This window comes from Nomascus leucogenys, chromosome 19 (assembly GCF_006542625.1).
Source record: "Nomascus leucogenys isolate Asia chromosome 19, Asia_NLE_v1, whole genome shotgun sequence".
Taxonomy (NCBI): domain Eukaryota; kingdom Metazoa; phylum Chordata; class Mammalia; order Primates; family Hylobatidae; genus Nomascus; species Nomascus leucogenys.
In genome coordinates, this window is record NC_044399.1 from 64995278 (window position 1) to 65012519 (window position 17242).

At 45.5% G+C, this 17242-nt stretch overlaps 1 protein-coding gene across 7 annotated transcripts in view; it reads right to left on the minus strand.

The window, feature by feature from the left end:
- Positions 1-17242, minus strand: part of ARHGAP44 (Rho GTPase activating protein 44) — a 203878-nt gene that overhangs the window by 35579 nt on the left and 151057 nt on the right. For all 7 annotated transcript variants that reach the window (XM_030800201.1, XM_030800196.1, XM_030800198.1 and 4 more), the window contains 8 exons: positions 16111-16179; positions 13592-13673; positions 13062-13189; positions 7880-7991; positions 7400-7481; positions 4577-4657; positions 1241-1354; positions 475-566 (listed from right to left, as the gene is read on the minus strand). In XM_030800201.1, coding sequence (XP_030656061.1) covers positions 475-566; positions 1241-1354; positions 4577-4657; positions 7400-7481; positions 7880-7991; positions 13062-13189; positions 13592-13673; positions 16111-16161 — 742 coding nt within the window. In that variant the 5' untranslated portion in view covers positions 16162-16179. The remainder of the gene's footprint in view (positions 1-474; positions 567-1240; positions 1355-4576; positions 4658-7399; positions 7482-7879; positions 7992-13061; positions 13190-13591; positions 13674-16110; positions 16180-17242) is intronic.

Here is a 17242-nt window from a genome sequence, read left to right on the forward strand (position 1 = left end):
GATGAGGCAGGCAGATCACCTGAGGTCAGAAGTTCAAGACCAGCCTGAGCGACATGGAGAAACCCTGTCTCTACTAAAAATACAAAATTAGTCGGGCATGGTGGCGCATGCCTATAATCCCAGCTACTCAGGGGGTGGGAGTGAGGCAGGAGAATTGCTTGAACCTGGGAGGCGGAGGTTGCAATGAGCCGGATCGCACCATTGCACTCCAGCCTGGGCAACAAGAGCAAAACTCCGTCTCAAAAAATATAGAGATTACAGAAGGAAGCTGCCATGACTCCACCCTGATACGTGTGTGCCTTTGTGTGTGTCTGGTGTGTGTGTGTGTGTGTGTTTGTGTGTGTGTGTGTGTGTTTATAGGGGAATAAAAAAAAAAAGCCTGTGGGCCGTGGTACTTGGCTTCAAAGGCTCAGAACTCGCAGTGACACTCCTGTTCCCTGCCTTTTGCCCCAACACCTAGGTGCTGTCACGTACCCCCAGGGAAGAACCAGTCTGCATGCTGGATGATAGGTTCAATGATCCCAACAATCTGCAGCGACACTGTGGTCATCATCTCTGTAATGTTCCTGTAAGCAGAGAGCAGAGGAGAACAGGGTGGAGTTAGTAGCTGAGGCAGGGTTTGAGGCCCATGGTCCTCTGGCTGCAGAGCCCAGGAAGGGGCCCTGGACTGGAACCCTGCAGGCGGAGGTTTGAGAGCAGACTTTCCCTTGGGAGGGACACTTCACCTTTCTGAACTTCTCTTTTTCCATCTGCAGAATGGGGATAACCCCAGGGCACATGAACAATCCCTACAAAGCCACTTTCAATGTGAGGTGTGATTCTCCTCCCTCCCATCCCTGTGATTCTCATCCTCTTTCCAACTCTGCTGTCTCTGGAGACAGCCCTCTATGCCTCTGAATCCTGAGGCTGGGATGTGTCCTCTTATGACAGAGTCAAAGAGCTTGCCTGACCTGTGCCACCATGTCCTACACCCTCCTTTCCCCTCATCCCAATACTGACTTAATTAGCTCAGAGAAAACCCTGACTTCAGACCTGTAGCTCTGGGACCATCAACAAACAGAAAGATCTGCAGAATTCTGTGCCTCCTCCTCAGCCTAAAAGAGGAGCAGGCCAACACAGAAATAGGGTTTGGAAAATACATAAGGCTGGTACTCAGCTAGGCCCCAGCTGTCCTGCCCACCCTGCTGAGGCCCTGCAGTCCCACCTGATCACCCACATTGCTTCTCCACCCTGTACTTACCCTTCTGCTTGTGGCCATAGGAGGTTGGGTCCTAAAACAATTGCCATGTTACTGGGAGTCATCTTGTTTACATCTTGATATTCTGACAGCTTGGATAAAAATTTGATCAAGTATCTAAAAGAAAATTAGAAGGGCTAGGTTTAACCAAGGCTCAACACCAGCCATGTCCCCCTGGGGACTGGACAGAAGCTTCTCCCATGTCACATATCTCACTGACTAGGAGACTCATGCACCTGCAATGTAATGAACATGGGTCACGTGTCAGGAAATGGAAATTCTGCATCCTCTTTCCAAAAACAGACAGGCTCAGATCTCACTGGGTCAGGTGTCAACATCTGCTTCAACTAACACTGGCCAGAAAGTCTCCATCTTTCCTTCTGACCCAGTATATAATGACCTGAAGTGCCTTGCTTTTTACAAACCCCATTACTTCTTGCCATCTTCCCTGTGTGCAGGAGTGATAAACAGTATGTCTAAGTACCACTGGCAGGAACATCCACATGCTAGGGGTGGTGTTTCCCGCAGTTACCCTCAGTTGGGTGCCCTGGAAAGATCTAATAAAGAAAAAGTCCAACACAGACTTAGTATATGATCCAGCAATTCTACTCCTAGGGATAATACCCGAAAGAAAGCTGTCCACACACAAACCTGTACACGAATGTTCATGGAATCATAATTATTAGTAATAGCCAAAGGGTGGAAATGACCCAAATGTCCATAAAGGGATGAACCGATAAATTAAATGTGGTATGTCCATACAATGAAATATTATTCAACCATAAAAAGGAATGAAGTATTGGCACATCCTGCAACATGGATACACTTGAAAACATTATGCTACGTGAAAAGAAGCCAGACACAAAAGGCCACATATTATAGTATTCCATTTCCACGAAATGCCTAGAATAGGCAAATCTATGGAGCCAGAAAGTACATTAGTGGTTGCTTAGGGGCATGGTTGGGGAAAATAAGGAGTGCTTATGGGAAGGCGATTTCTTTTTTGGGGTAAGGGAAATGTTCTAAAATGAGACACCAGTAATAATTGCAAAACTATATGAACACACTACAAACTACTAGGTTGCATGTGTTAAAAAGGTTCAATGGTATGAAAATCATAGCTCAATAAAGTTATTTTATAAAAAGAGCCAACAAAGAAGCTATATAGAAATAAAACAAATACAATGAAGAAGCTATGTGCAAATTTAAAAAACAGCTCTGGCAAACCACACTAAAAATCTGCCAGGCCCTGACAAGGGGCCCCAGGACCCCGAGAGGACACGTTTTCTCTGGCCTCTCAGTTACAACAGGCTGTGGCCCTAACCCCATTTTGCTTGGATCACGGTGAAGCGACTCATTGGGGATTTTCTGCTCACCTTCGTCAGCCCAGTAGGAAGTCCAGCAGACTCACGTCCTACCATGTAATCACTTAGCTGTCACTGTGACAACTCCACCCACGGCCTCTCCTGGCCATGCCTCACCCTCCAAGAGGCCACACAGGTCTGGACTAGGATGTAGGACCTAAGCTGAGAGCTTAGGCCAACCCATAGGCTGGCCAGTGACCTAGGGCTGTGGTCAGCAACATGCCATAAGTTGAAACCATCCGATTCCCGCTCTTGGGATCTGATTTGTAATATACATACAATTTACTACTTCAGTCATTTTTAGATGTACAATTTGGTGGCATTAAGTACATTTACAGTGTTATGAAACTATCACCACCATCTGTTTCCTGAATGTTTTCATCTTCTCTAGCTAAACCTTGTCCCCATTAAACAATAATCTCGGCCAGGCGCCGTGGCTCATGCCTGTAATCTCAGGACTTTGGGAGGCCGAGGTGGGCGGATCACCTGTGGCCAGGAGTTTGAGACCAGCCTGGCCAACATGGTGAAACCCCGTCTCTACTAAAAAAAAAAAGCACAAAAATTAGCCAGGCATGGTGGCAGGAGAATCACTCAAACCCCGGGTGGTGGGGGTTGCAGCGAGCCGAGACTGCACCACTGGACTCCAGCCTGGGAGACAGAGTGAGACTCTGTCTCAAGAAAAACAAAACAAAACAAAACAAAAACCAATAATCTCCTGTCTCCTAGCCCCTGGCAAACATCTCCTAGCCCTGGCAACCACCATCCCATTTTGTTTCTCTACGAGTTTGACCACTCCAGGTACTTCATATAAGTGGAATCATGTATTGCATTTGTCCTTTTGTAGTTTGTTCGGCTTCTTTCGCGTAGCACAACGTCCTCAAGGTTCATCCACGTGACGACCAAGAATCAGAATGGCATCCATTACATGAACATACCACATTTTGTTTATCCACTTATCTGTAGATGGACATTTGGTTTTTCACCTTTCACCTACTATGAATACTGCTGCTACGAATACGAGTGTGCAAATATTAAGTCCCTGCTTTCGATTCTTTTAGGTACATATCCAGAAGTGGAATTGCTGGATCCTACAGTAATTCTGTGTTTAATTGTTTGAGGAACTGCCACGCCGTCATTCTGGAGATTTTTAACAGGAAAACAGAAATAACCAGGCAGATGGCAGTAGGTGCTGATGCTGAAAATCTGCCTCCGAAGAAGCTGGGAGGAAAGGCAGCAGGGCCGGGATGGGTGCTGGCATGACAAAGCGGTAAAGCAGCAGAGTGTGAAGCAGCAGGAGCCAGGCGTGGAGAAGGATCTGCAGCGTGCCGGAAGTGGAAGCTCGGGTGGTAGCAAGAAAAGCGAGAGGCAGACGTGGAACACAGCTGGGGCTCAGGAATGGGGGAGCACTGGAGAATACGCTCCCTCATCTCTCCTTCCTGTGGACTTGCTCAAGGACACTTCTGCCTCCCCCAGCTCCTATGTAGGTCAGCTTCTCCCAGGTGTCCACCAATACCTACCTGTCTTTACCACAAATCCCCAATATCTTAAGATAGCTTGCATTCATCTTTGCTCCTTTAACTGAATTAGCCAATGGTTTGCTTCTTTGAGTCCATTTCCTCATCTAAAAAATGGCAATAATTATTCCTGCCTTCCCTCACGGGATGGCTTGGGGTTTAAAAGAGACCATGCATGGTGGTGGGTGCCTATAGCTACTCGGGAGGCTGAGGCAGGAGAATGGTGTGAACCTGGGAGGCGGAGCTTGCAGTGAACCGAGATCATCCCACTGCACTCCAGCCTGGGCGACAGAGCAAGACTCCGTCTCAAAAAAAAAAAAGAGACCATGCATGTTAATAATGTCTTGGACATCATAAAATGCTATGCATGGTAGTTACCATGACTTTTACCCGGGGAGTTCTATGTCTGAGGCTTACCTAAGCCCAAGCCATGTGTCTACACTTGGTAAGTATCCACTTACCGGATGTTGTTGTGATTGGCCTTGGGCAACTTTTCACAAGCATTCCACAGAGCCTGAAGCTTCTTGTCTTGCTCCTGGATACTGAGAAATTGATAGGAAAAGTCATTGGTTGAGCACGAATCAATAAAGTCTCATTGGAAATCATATTAACCCATCATTGTAATATTTGATACCAACCATTGTAACTGACCATATCAGCAAGCTAGTATTAAAAAATTTGGTTGTTATGATTTACCCCTCTATGTTCTCCTTCTGTCTTGTCCTGTGCTATTTTAACAATGCTTCCTCCACACACGTCAGAGGCCCCAAGTGAATATGTGCCAGAGCCGGAGACCTGCTCTGGTGTGGCAGGGCTATGGGGCTGCAGGAGGACACAGATGCCCGTCAGGGAGCTCAGCCCATGGGCTATTCTGAGCCTGTATTCTGCATGACTCCAGCGTGGAAACAGATCATGTAAATGGCTTGCGATGATGTGTCCTTTTTGAGTTTCAGGCTATCTTGCACTGTCCTGGTAATCCCTAACTTCAGCCCTTGCTTCCCTGGCTCCTCCTGTGACTCCCGGATGTCCCACCCTATGGCAAATCTGTCTGTGTCCTGCTGAGTTGGCCTGAAGTGCAATGTCTTATTAAGGTTAGTGTTGGCCTCTGATGAAACTCAGCTTCAGTTCATAGGTTATCAACCCAATAGCCTTGGGAGCTTTGAATCACAGAACCCAGACCAATTCAATCGAAATCTCTGAAAAAAAGGTTCAAGCATTAGTATGTTTAAAAAGCTTCCCAGGACACAATGATGCACACAGAGGGTTGGAAATCACTGTTCTAGGCAAAATTACTTGGTTTAGATGATGTGATCTTAGGTACTACATGCATGTCATCCAATGGTAGAAATAGGTTCTTGTTTTTCCCTGGTTCAAAGACACTGACCTCTTTGAGTCATCTGGATCATTCCTATTTCTTAATGGAGACTCAGATTTGCAAATGAAGTGGGAACAGGAGTATCTCTGGATAGGTCCTGAAGTAGTGAGCTATCCTGCCTTTATCTAACTGTATATCATCAAGATCAATAAATAATAAGAGTGACAGTTTCCATCAAAGGATATGTTCTCACTTGGCTTCATCCCTAGGACCACATTCTTGTCCTAGAGAGGCAAAAAGTGCTGTGGTTAAGTGTAAAGGCCCTGAAACCGGACTGCTTGGATTCCAGTTCCCATTCTGCCACTTATTAGCCAGCAGGTAACCTGTAGTTACATACCTGTTCAATACCTCAAATTCCTCAAATGTAAAATAGGAGAAACAGCACACCCCACTTCACAGGGTTCTTGTCAAAATTACGTGAGTTAAAAACATACAATGAGCTTAAAACAATGTCAAGTCTCTAATAAACACTCAATAAATGGTAACACTTATAATTATTAATATCATGAAACCCAGCACTCCCTTTTCACAATGAGATAAAAGAGAACCATATATTCAGCCAGCCTTTTGAAGTGCATAATCTCCATTCTGCTTTGGAAATAAAATACCATTATGCAACTTGATTGGAGTTGGCTTTTCTCACTCTACACATTTAAGCCTGGCTTCCCTTCCAGGTCAGGTGGGCCTCTTCCAGGCCCAGTTCTTCAAACAGTAGAAGGAGCAGCATCAGATACATATTCCACTGTTGTTTCTGACAGGTGATGAGAAACCACACCTGTTTCTCATGGTGTTGTTGAGAAACACACCAACAACTAAATCCCATGACTAGAAATCTCTAGAAATCATTTCCTTCCACAGGCCCCGAGCTAAGGTGGCTATTTGCTCTAGTCCTGCTCTCAGAAAACATTCTTCTCCCTCCTTCATCTCCCACCTAGACTATCTCTACCCTCATCTCCACTATCTTTGTGCTGGTAGCAATTCTCCCACCCTGCTGTTGTGTGAGGGGTCCATTCGCTCAGTAAAAGTACATTCCTCCAAACAATACTATTTACTTAAGACAGCTCTTACCTAAGCCCAAAAGAACATACAATGCCATCCTGATGTATGCATAACTGAGGAAATAAGACAGGACTCAAAAACCACACATAGCCAGAGCATGTATCAGGGCTAGCGGCTTGGCCTGCTCCATGCAGCCGTACTCTTCCTCACACACCGCTACAGCCGTGCACCTGGCTTTGGGCTGCGGCCTCTCCCTTGGGCGCATCTTCAGGAGGGGAGAGAGAGGCTGCTGCCCACGTGTCATGACACGTGACCTCCCTTTAAGTTCATTATTACTTACTGTTAAAATATATTCAGCTATTATAGATGAGGGTAAAGACCCTATGCCCACTCACTTGTCCTACTTTTCTGGCCAGAAGGAATCACTGCTGTCAGCCTACGTGAGCCCTTCCAGAACTTTCTTTCATATACTTACACACAAATATAGGTCCTTTTAAAATTCTATTGTTTTAAGTGTGCTGGGTGTTTATTTTCCTTTTTATAACAATAGAATGTCATAGGAGTCCTTGTTAACTTGCTTTCATATCTATTTATGTTAGCATGAATAACTCTACCTATTTTTTAATTGTTCCAGAGTGTGTGATGGTACAGACACTCCACAGTTTACTTAGCCACTTCCCAACCCCCTTCTCCAATGAATCTTTAGTGACTTCTAGGCTTCTGCTATCTCAGATAATGCTACCATCAATATCCCTGGACCTGCCTCCTTGGGCAAATGTATAAGCACTCCTTCATGGCAGAGATCAAGAAACAGGGTTGTGAGATCATAGGTTACATGCTTCTATAATTTCAGCACATACTTCCAAATAAACTGTAACTCACAGGACATTCCAAAACAAGGGGTACTCACTTGGAAGCCTGGATCCACTCATCATAGAGTTCAAAGGTCATAAGAGGTTCTGGCAACTCTCGGAGGTAAGATTTCAAAGCTCCTAGGCATGAATGAAATATTGGTTGTGAACTGTTAGGATGCGGCAGAGGCAAGACCCACCAGCCAGCACTGCCCATGTGGGTTCCCTCTGGGGATGGGCCTCCTGACCACCATGTCAACAGCAAATGGTAGCTTCCTATGGAAATGGGTGTGAGGCTCTGACAGGGGATCTGGCCCCTCTTACTTCCCACAATTACCTCGTCTTCCCTTGGCATGCGGGGAGGCCTTCCTTCAAGGGGCCAGAGCACCCAGCCCTGAAACTGGGCACTGAGTGGGCACATCTGAAGTGCGTCGGGCAGCCACTGGCTCGAGCGTCCCAGACTTGTAGCCACACAGCCTCCCCACCCACCCCTTCCCTGTGAGCCTCCATGGCACACAGGAGCGCTGAGAGGTGCGCACCTGCAATTGCGTGGGGGTCTGCCGAGTACTCCTGCACATCCACCACGCAGCAGTCCAGGGCCGCTTTCAGCTTCTTCAGCTTGGAGGCAGAGGGGGCTACTCGGAAGAGTCCCTACCAACAGGACAGAGGGTCAGTGCACAGCAACTCCAAGGTACGACAGCAAAGCGCGGAGACCCCACAACGGCCTGCTTCTTTTCTCCAAAGCCTCTTAGATGCATTTGCCCAACACCATTTCCCAATCCCCTAGTCACCTGCTTCCTCAAATATCTCCCTCTTTGCACATAAGCAACTTCAGAACAGGAACTGGCTTTACCCACTGTTGTATCCCCCCAGCCTCGGGCAGGGGTGGCTCATCACACTGGCTCAGTAACTATTTACTGGATAAATGAATCTTGGGCACTTAGACACCTTGTTCTTGTGTGTGTAAGATAAAGCTTGGAGAAGAATTCGACAAAGACCTGGTCAGCCTGGTAAGTTGAATGTGAGAAGGTCTATAGGGTGATGCGTGTGTGTGTGTGTGTGTGTTTGTGTGTGTGTGTGTGTTGTGTGTGTGTGTATGTGTGTGTGTGTTGGGAGGCACCAGGGCTATACTTTTTGTTTTGTTTTTGTTTGTTTTTTGAGACAGAGTCTGGCTCAGTTGCCCAGGCTGGAGTGCAGTGGCCGGATCTTGACTCAGTGCAACCTCCGCCTCCCGGGTTCAAGCAATTCTCGTGTTCAGTCTCCCAAGTAGCTGGGATTACAGGCGCCCGCCACCATGCCCAGCTAATTTTTTTGTATTTTTAGTAAAGATGGGGTTTCACCATGTTGGCCAGGCTGGTCTTGAACTCTTGACCTCAGGTGATCCACCTGCCTCAGCCTCCGAAAGTGCTGGGATTATAGGCGTGAGCCACAGTGCCCGGCCTATACTTTTAGAATCAAATAAAGTCTATGTCTTCAGGGGAAGGGCAGACTGGGTGGGGTGGTTTGTGAGGTTGCCTCCTTCCATTCTTCTGTATTCTGTTCCCAAGAGTTATTTTCAAATCACTGCCACTTCTTCCAAGTGAAACACTGCACCTTAGAGAGTGAAAGGGAGCTATGAAGTGAAAGAGAAGAGGAGAGGGCTGTGTGGAGGAGAAGACGAATGCAGGTCAGAGTTGGAAAGAAACCTCCACGTCACAAGTAAGTGACACATGGGTTAAAGACCTATCGGTTTCTGTTTCATCTTAGTTCCTTGCATTCTGTAATGCAACCCACAGGCTGATAAGCAGGCAGAACAGTCCTTGCTCCTTTAATCTTTTATGGCCATATAGACTTCCAATTTCCTTTAGAAAAAGTGTTCCTACCCTGGAATACTGAGCTTATGCCTTGCTAGGATCACTAACTCCTTTCTCAATATAGGGTACATCAGATAAACAGATGTGCAAAGCTCTTTGGACATAAATGTGAGGAAGCTACACGAACATGTTTGGACGAGTGTATCAGTAAGGCTGCTACCACAAAGACAGCAAGCCGCACAATACATGAAAGGAGTCCCTCAGATCTTCATAAAACCATGCCCTTGCCATGCAAGAAGAGCCAATAGGATTTGGTGATGGACAACGCCAAAGAGAAGGAAACAGAGCTGTCACAGATAAGCCTTTAGATTTTTGATTGTGCAACTGAGCGAAGCATAAAAACCAGGTGGAGGAGGGGATTGTTATATTAGCTAATGAGTCCTGTTTCACGGGTGTTAGAGGAAAGTTTGCATGGAAATGTTGATGGATGGCAGTGAGCACGAGTGAAGCCTTTTCACAGGGGGAACCCTCACTGAGGTTGAGGAGCAGCTCTAGCAGGGCAGGGTGGGGACCATGGTGCTGAACAGAGGACCCTGATGCCCCTAGGTCAGAGGCCAGAGGGGACCATGGTGCTAAACAGAGGACCCTGATGCCCCTAGGTCAGAGGCCAGAGGGGACCATGGTGCTAAACAGAGAACCCTCATGCCCCTGTGGTCAGAGGCCAGAGGGAACCAGAGGGCCAAAGGAACTAGAAGTTTTGAGGATGGTTACATTAGGAACACCAGGCAGCACTGTGGCCAAGGAGGCTGGCAGTAAGTCATCGGATTTGGCAATCTGGGGGTCCCTGGGGATCCCGGAGGACAGCTTTAGCCCAGTGACAGGGGCGAAGCAACACCAGAGGAAGATCTGTAGATGGTGGCAGGGATGCAGGAGCTGCAAATGTTGAGAGCTATTTTAAGAAATTGGGTAGCATAAAAAACAAAACCAAAAAGATTGGGAAGACACATGAGGCTGTGGTTGGGTTGAAAAGAGATATATTTTTTTAGGCTAGGGGAAACTTGAACCTATTTGTTACTAAAAGTAAAGAGCTGACACAAAACGGGGAAAAATGCAAGTGTGAGAGCCAGTTCTGTTGAGAAATGGAATAGCCCAGAAAGGGCAGAGACGGGAGCTGGGAGACATCAAAGGTACTGCTCTTCGAGAACTAGTTTATGTTGATTAGATATTTGATGATACTAATAGGTTACTGTTACTTTTTGGGTATAATAATACTTTTTTTTGTTTGTTTGTTAGACAGAGCCTCACTTTATCGCCCAGGCTGGAGTGCAGTGGCGTGATCTCAGCACATTGCAACCTCTGCTTCCCCAGTTCAAGCCATTCTCCTGCCTCAGCGTCCTGAGTAGCTGGGATTACAGATGCGCATGCCACTATGCCCAGCTAATTTTTGTATTTTTAGTAGAGGCGGGGTTTCACCATGTTGGCCAGGCTGGTCTCGAATTCCTAACCTCAGGTGCTCTGCCGTCCTCAGCCTTCCAAAGTGTTGGGATTACAGGTGTGAGCCACCGAGCCCGGCCTATTATATTTTTTAACTAATTTCTTTTTCTTTTTTTTTTTTTTTTTAGAGAGCGTCTCACTATGTTGCCCAGGCTGGTCTTGAACTCCTGGGCTCAAGTGATCCTCCCACCTCGGCCTCCCAAACTGCTGGGATTACAGGTGTGAATTACTGTGCTCAGCCAAAAATTATATTTTAAAACATCCTCTATCTTATAGAGATACATACTAAAGTATTATAAATGAAATGATATAATGTCTGGGATGTACTTCAAAATATCCAAGGCAGGGGCTTGGGGGCAGGAAATGAAGGCAGAAACGTAACAAGATTGCCCATAAACTGAGTGGTAAGGCTCATTATGTTATCTTTATGCGTTTATGGTTTTCCATAATTTTTTAAAAAAAATGATAGGGAAATTAAAGGTCCAGTTCATCTTCTTCCATGAAACTCTCTCTCAGGGATGGTAGAGACCTTTTCGGTTTTAAATTGAGGCCCAGTGCGGTGGCTCACGCCTATAATCTCAGCACTTTGGGAGGCCGAGGTGGACCGATTAACTGAGGTCAGGAGTTCAAGACCAGCCTGGCCAGCATGCTGAAATTCCATTACAGACTCTGGGAGCCTGTAATCCCAGTTACTTGGGAGGCTGAAGTAGGAGAATCGCTTGAACCTGGAAGGCAGAGGTTGCAGTGAGCCAAGATCGCGCCACTGCACTCCAGCCTGGGCAACAGAGCAAGACCCTGTCTCATAAGCTAAGCTAAGCTAAGCTAAAAATTTGATAACAAACATGCAAATGCCTGGCACATAAAATGTGTTTAAAAATACACATTTATTCCCATTGCTTTTCGAATTTCCAGCATCTAGAACAGGCTGGCCTACAGGAAGCATGCCACATACACCCGCATGCTCACTGGCTTCCTTCTCATCCATAGCCCTTACTTTGTCCCATATAACTTAGTGCTCCCTTAGAGACTTACAGACTGTTCTGGATGAATTAGGCTTAACTGAGAGATGCTAGCCTCATCTCCGGCACTAAGTTTATAAGTCTCCTATCTCACTATTTCATACTTTGCTCAATAAAACACGTACAGCATGCCCTAAATAAATACTGATTGGCTAATCAGATCAAAGGAAGATGGAGTAAAGATATTAAAATAGTCTATGGAAGAAACCAAAGATGAGATCTATCTCCCAGGAAATGATTTATACAGCAAAAAAACAACACTTATCAAGAACTTCTTGGGTCAGGTGCAGTGGCTCATGCCTGTAATCCCAGCACTTTGGGAGGCCGGAGGTGGGCAGATCACTTGAGGTCAGGAGTTCAAGACTAGCCTGGCCAACATGGTGAAACCTTGTCTCTACTAAAAATACAAAAATTAGCCAGGCATGGTGGCACATGTCTGTAATCCCAGCTACTCTGAGGCTGAGGCAGGAGAATCGCTTGAACCCAGGAGGTGGAGGTTGCAGTGAGCCGAGATCGTGCAACTGCACTCCAGCCTGGGTGACAGAGTGAGACTCCGTCTCAGAAAGAAAAAAAAAATTTCTCATAGACATTTTTTACATGTGGCTCTTAAAAAGTACTTTCTAATATATCTATCAATCATATTTTCAGGATCTCTATAAAAGAGTGTGATAAAAAAGCTTAAGAGCCTTAACCTTTAAAATTACCTAAAATTAGGTAACTTATTAAGCAAGAGGAAGAGGCAGAAGAAGAGGAGAAGGAAGATGAAGAGGAGGAGGAGAAAGAAGGAGAAGGAGTAATAATAGCAGCAGCAGGGTCAGGCACCGTGGCTCACACCTGTAATCCCAGCACTTTGGGAGGCCGAGGCGGGTGGATTACAAGGTCAAGGGAACAAGACCATCCTCGCCAACATGGTGAAACCCCATCACTACTAAAAAAAAAAAAAAACAAAAAAATTAGCTGGGCGTGGTGGCACACGCCTGTAGTCCCAGCTACTCAGGAGGCTGAGGCAGGAGAATCACTTGAACCCGGGAGGCAGAGGTTGCAGTGAGCCAAGATCACGCCACTGCACTCCAGGCTTGTACCAGAGCAAGACTCTGTCTCAAAAAAGAAAAAAAAAATAGCAGCAGCAGAATGCCCAAATTATCCAAACATGTTAAACCGGGGGAAAGAATGGCTAGAATATGGCAATCCGTTCCTCATGGCCATCACAATTCTCTCTTCTTGTCAAATGAAGGCTCACGGTAAAAGGCAGGATTAATTTGTGTTCTGCAGAAGATGGGTCTGAGCCACTGTCTTAAGCCATTTGGACTCGTGGGGGCTGGAGTGGAGATGGCACAGGAGGGAGGATCCTGTAAGCTCTGTCTCATGGAAGAGGAGATCTGCTCGGGGTGGCTTGTGGCCGTGCTCAGCCCTACCTCCTCCTGCATCCCACACTCGAGCAGCATGGTCACACACGCCTCGATGGGGAAGGCGATCTCCCGGCCACTGATGGTGAGGTGCTCCTCTAGCGGCTTCCCGAAGGAAGGCTTCTCCACCCAGGCCTCTGAGGGGAGGAGTGAGAAAGAGTCAGTCAGCTGTTCGCCAAGGTCACTCATGCTGGAATCTCGCTTTCCTTTGTCGTCCAGATTCTCCTAAGATTACCAAAGAGAGGGAGGCCCAATTGAGCCTCCATTCTGTGGTTTTAGGGATGACAGGAGGACTGGAGGTGGGGGGGGTGGGGGATGGCCAGCCAACTGCGTCCAGGGCCACTGGGGTTAATGTTCTATGGGCACCCCTACGCACCCCCGACTCAAGGCACCAGTTTGGAAGTAAGTCCAAAAGGCTCATCTATGGGTGATCCTGTTGGGCAGAGTGTAAGGGCCAATGACATACAAGGAATTCATCTCATCCAGGAAGGCAAGCAGGCTCCCCAGCCCTCCCTTCTCCAGGGAAGGCCTGCACTTACCCTGTTGTGCTTTGATCTGAGGCAATACAGCCTGCAATAGTGTCAGGGACTTCCTGTGGTATTCAGCTTGCACTTCTATTAGCTGAGAAGACACAAGGCAAGCATCACCCTTAGCTAGGGGCAAGGACACAGGCTGCCATGGCATGCAAAGCATTTTGCAGAAAGGTGCTTCCACATAGGGAAGGAGGTAGTCACCCATTCCCTCCTCCAATCTACCTAAAATAATGAGCATGCTTCCTCTTTAGCCTCCATAACAACGTGGAAATTTGGGAAGCAGACAGGAATAGGGGGAGCTCTTCAGAGCTGGAACGTGGCTTAGAGAGCTTGGTTTTATCACCACCCTTCTTCCTCTAGAACCCCATCCTCAGTACAAAAGGCAACAAAGAAAGGGGCAACCGTAGCAAATGGAAATGGAAAACACATTTAGAAATACATTTACTGAGTCAGGTGTGATGGCTCATGCCTGTAATCCCAGCTACTCAGGAGGCTGAGGCTGGAGGATCACTTGAGCCCAGGAATTCAAGACCAGCTTGGGCAACATAGCAAAACCCCATCTCTTAAAATAGAAACAAATTTGTTGAAATACATATGAAAAATAATTTACTTATGAGATATGTACGAGTTAAATGTCATTAACTTGTATACATCTTTTGTTTCTGCAAAGTTAGTTTAACATATAACTGATCAGAAAACGTGTGGCTTGATCTGCAATCTTCTTCAAATACCCTGGAGGTGAGATTGCTTTGGTGAAAATGATGCAGTCCAAAGAACAAATTCCTTCAAAGTATTGTATTTTGACTATCCCATTAATTAAAAGTGGCCAACATGTTGATAAGAGCAGATGAAACTCATGAACACTAGTTACTTCATTTGTTAACTGACTCCTCCTATCCCTTCCCCAAAACTGGGCATGTATAAGGAAAAGAGAGGAAATTAATCTGTTTGAAGGCTTGTTGTGGAGGGTGGACACTAACATCCCTAAGTAAAATTAAAGTAAAACTAATATGAACTTTTTTAAAAATCAGAATATTGAAATAATTGGTATCCGAATGACAATTAGGCTGTCTAGTAAAGCTTGGAATGTCAATGAGGTCATCAGTAAAACTCCAATGTCTTTGAGTTTCTAAAATTAAATATTACCTTCATGAATACAACCAATGGAATACACCTGAAAAAATTCTACTACTTTAAAATAAACTTTCCACCAGGCACGGTGGCTCACGCCTATAATCCCAGCACTTTGAGAGGCTGAGGTGAGGTAGATCACGAGGTCAGGAGTTCCAGACCAGCCTGGCCAACATAGTGAAACCCCATCTCTACTAAAAATACAAAAATTAGTCAGGCATGGTGGCATGCACCTGTAGTCCCAGCTAGTTGGGAGGCTGAGGAGAATCATCTCAACCCAGGAGGTGGAGGTTGTGGTGAGCTGAGATCACGCCACTGCACTCCAGCCTGGGCAACAGAGCGAGACTCCATCTCAAAAAATAAAAATAAACAAATTAATTAAATAAACTTTCCAAGTTGGAAGTAATGCATATCAACTCCTTTTCCAGTAGAAGGGGCTTCTCTGCATTCTGAACCACTAATGAAATGTTGGAAAATTGCTAACAGCCCACAGTTGTTTGACCATACTTATCAAAGCATTTTAAACTTTGCAGAATTTCTTGTTTTTCCTCTCCTTACCTTCCTTCCTTATCATTCCTTTCCTTCCCCGATTATAAATCAAGAGCTTTTAGGTCTTAGCCTTTTATTCCCAACTTTAAAGCAGGTGAGCATAACTGATTTTTTTTTATTTTGAACTTTATTTCTCTCTCGAAGTTTTTTGACTTGCTTTGCATTTACCCTGGTAAACAACCTGGGTCTTAATTATTTGTACCAGTTTATTCAAGTTTAGATGACTCAGATCCCGTTTCTTACTGTCTAAATCACTTTGATTGGTGAGAGGCAGGCCAACAGGCCACATCAATCATCATATACCTATCAGTCACTGCCTTTCATAAAAATCTAGATTAAAAAAGAAAATGTGCAGGGGGAAGGAATTGCCTTCCTGTTTTTCTCAAGCCCCTTGTTAGCACAGACCACAGTTTCTTAATGTCAGCCCTACTGACATTTTGGACTGGATAATTCACTGGTGTGGGGGCTGTCTTGTGCACTGTAGGATATTTACAAGCATCTCTGGCCTCTGCCCTCTAAATGCCAGTAGCACCTCCCTCCACAACTGTGACAATCAAAAATGTCTCCAGATATTGCCAACTGCCCACCAAGGGAAGGAACAAAATTATTCCTGGCTGAGAATCAGTGGACTGAATTGCAATAATCCTGAGGGATGGGATTGAGTTTTATTCTAAGGTTTTTGGAGAAATCCATATCAGGAGCATGGCAGGATTTATTCACTAGTAAAATGGTTAAAGCTCCCACCTTTTTCTATGATGTGATCAACTAAGGGACTCTTAATTCCATGCCCACATTCCCTTCTCTTACGAACAGCCTTTAAGCAATCTCACCTTTCTGGCACTTACCGTTTGAAAGTAGTTTGCATAGTCAATTTCTTTGGCCACAAAACTGTACATGTCAGCTGAGAGCTGGTCCTGTGCAAGGTAAAATATACAACCAAGGTAAAACATAAACCAGTGGAGAGTGGCTAATGCATAAGTCAACACATCATAGGAGAAAGAGCCTTAAACACTGCTTAATCTCCTTTTTAATACTTGATATGATATAAGCTTTCCATGGGCATTTCCATATTTGTCAACCACAGCTCTGAAAAATGCGTAAGTTTGTAAAGAACACCTGCGTCAGTCATTTCCCCAGAGATTTTGACATTTGGACCACAGCTAGAGTTAAAGTCAAAGCTGGTGTAGAGGAGTGATGTGCAAATTAGTTCCATCCATTTCTACAGCTTGTGCCCCTATTCTGAAGCAAGCTCCAAGTACACATTGTGCTATTGCTCTTTTGATAATGCCATTTCTTCTCTTTGATCATTCCACTGGTCTGCTTCCCTTCATTCTCAATACTGACTCCATACTGATTGGTTGATCACAAGCATATGGGAAAGAGATGGAAATGCACCAATTTGGGGGAAGCTTGGATAAGACAGGTGCACAGGGAAAGGATTGCTGACTCAAAACTTGGCAAAATCTGGATTCATGCAATACTGCACACAAATCTAATGGTGTTACCAATCCTTCACTATATTCAGTTGTCCATGAGATTGGGTGACCCAATGCTGCATTGAAATCTGGAATGTTTTGTCCTCCAAGGAGAACAGCTTTCAGTTCTATGGAATCACTCATAGCCTGGCATAATATTAGTACATTTTGAGCAGAATGTAGACTCTATCATTAACCGTATTTTTGAGCATGTCACTTATCCGAACTTGCTTGCTCAAGTCATACGATCACTAAGGTTCCTCCCTGTGCAGCTGCTCTAGGCTGGAGATCCTTAGAAGAGGCACTGAGTTGAGGAGAGAAGAGCCTACATGTTCAGGTTGGGGCAAACATGGCAACAGCACAAGAAAGCTGACCTAGATGCTGAACTAATGAAAGCAGGTAGCTATATGCTTCAGGAAGAGGCTCTTTCATGAAACCTCAAGCAATCTGCACCAACCTCATAACCCTCAGTCTCTCTAGCTGCTAATTAAGCCTATTCTCA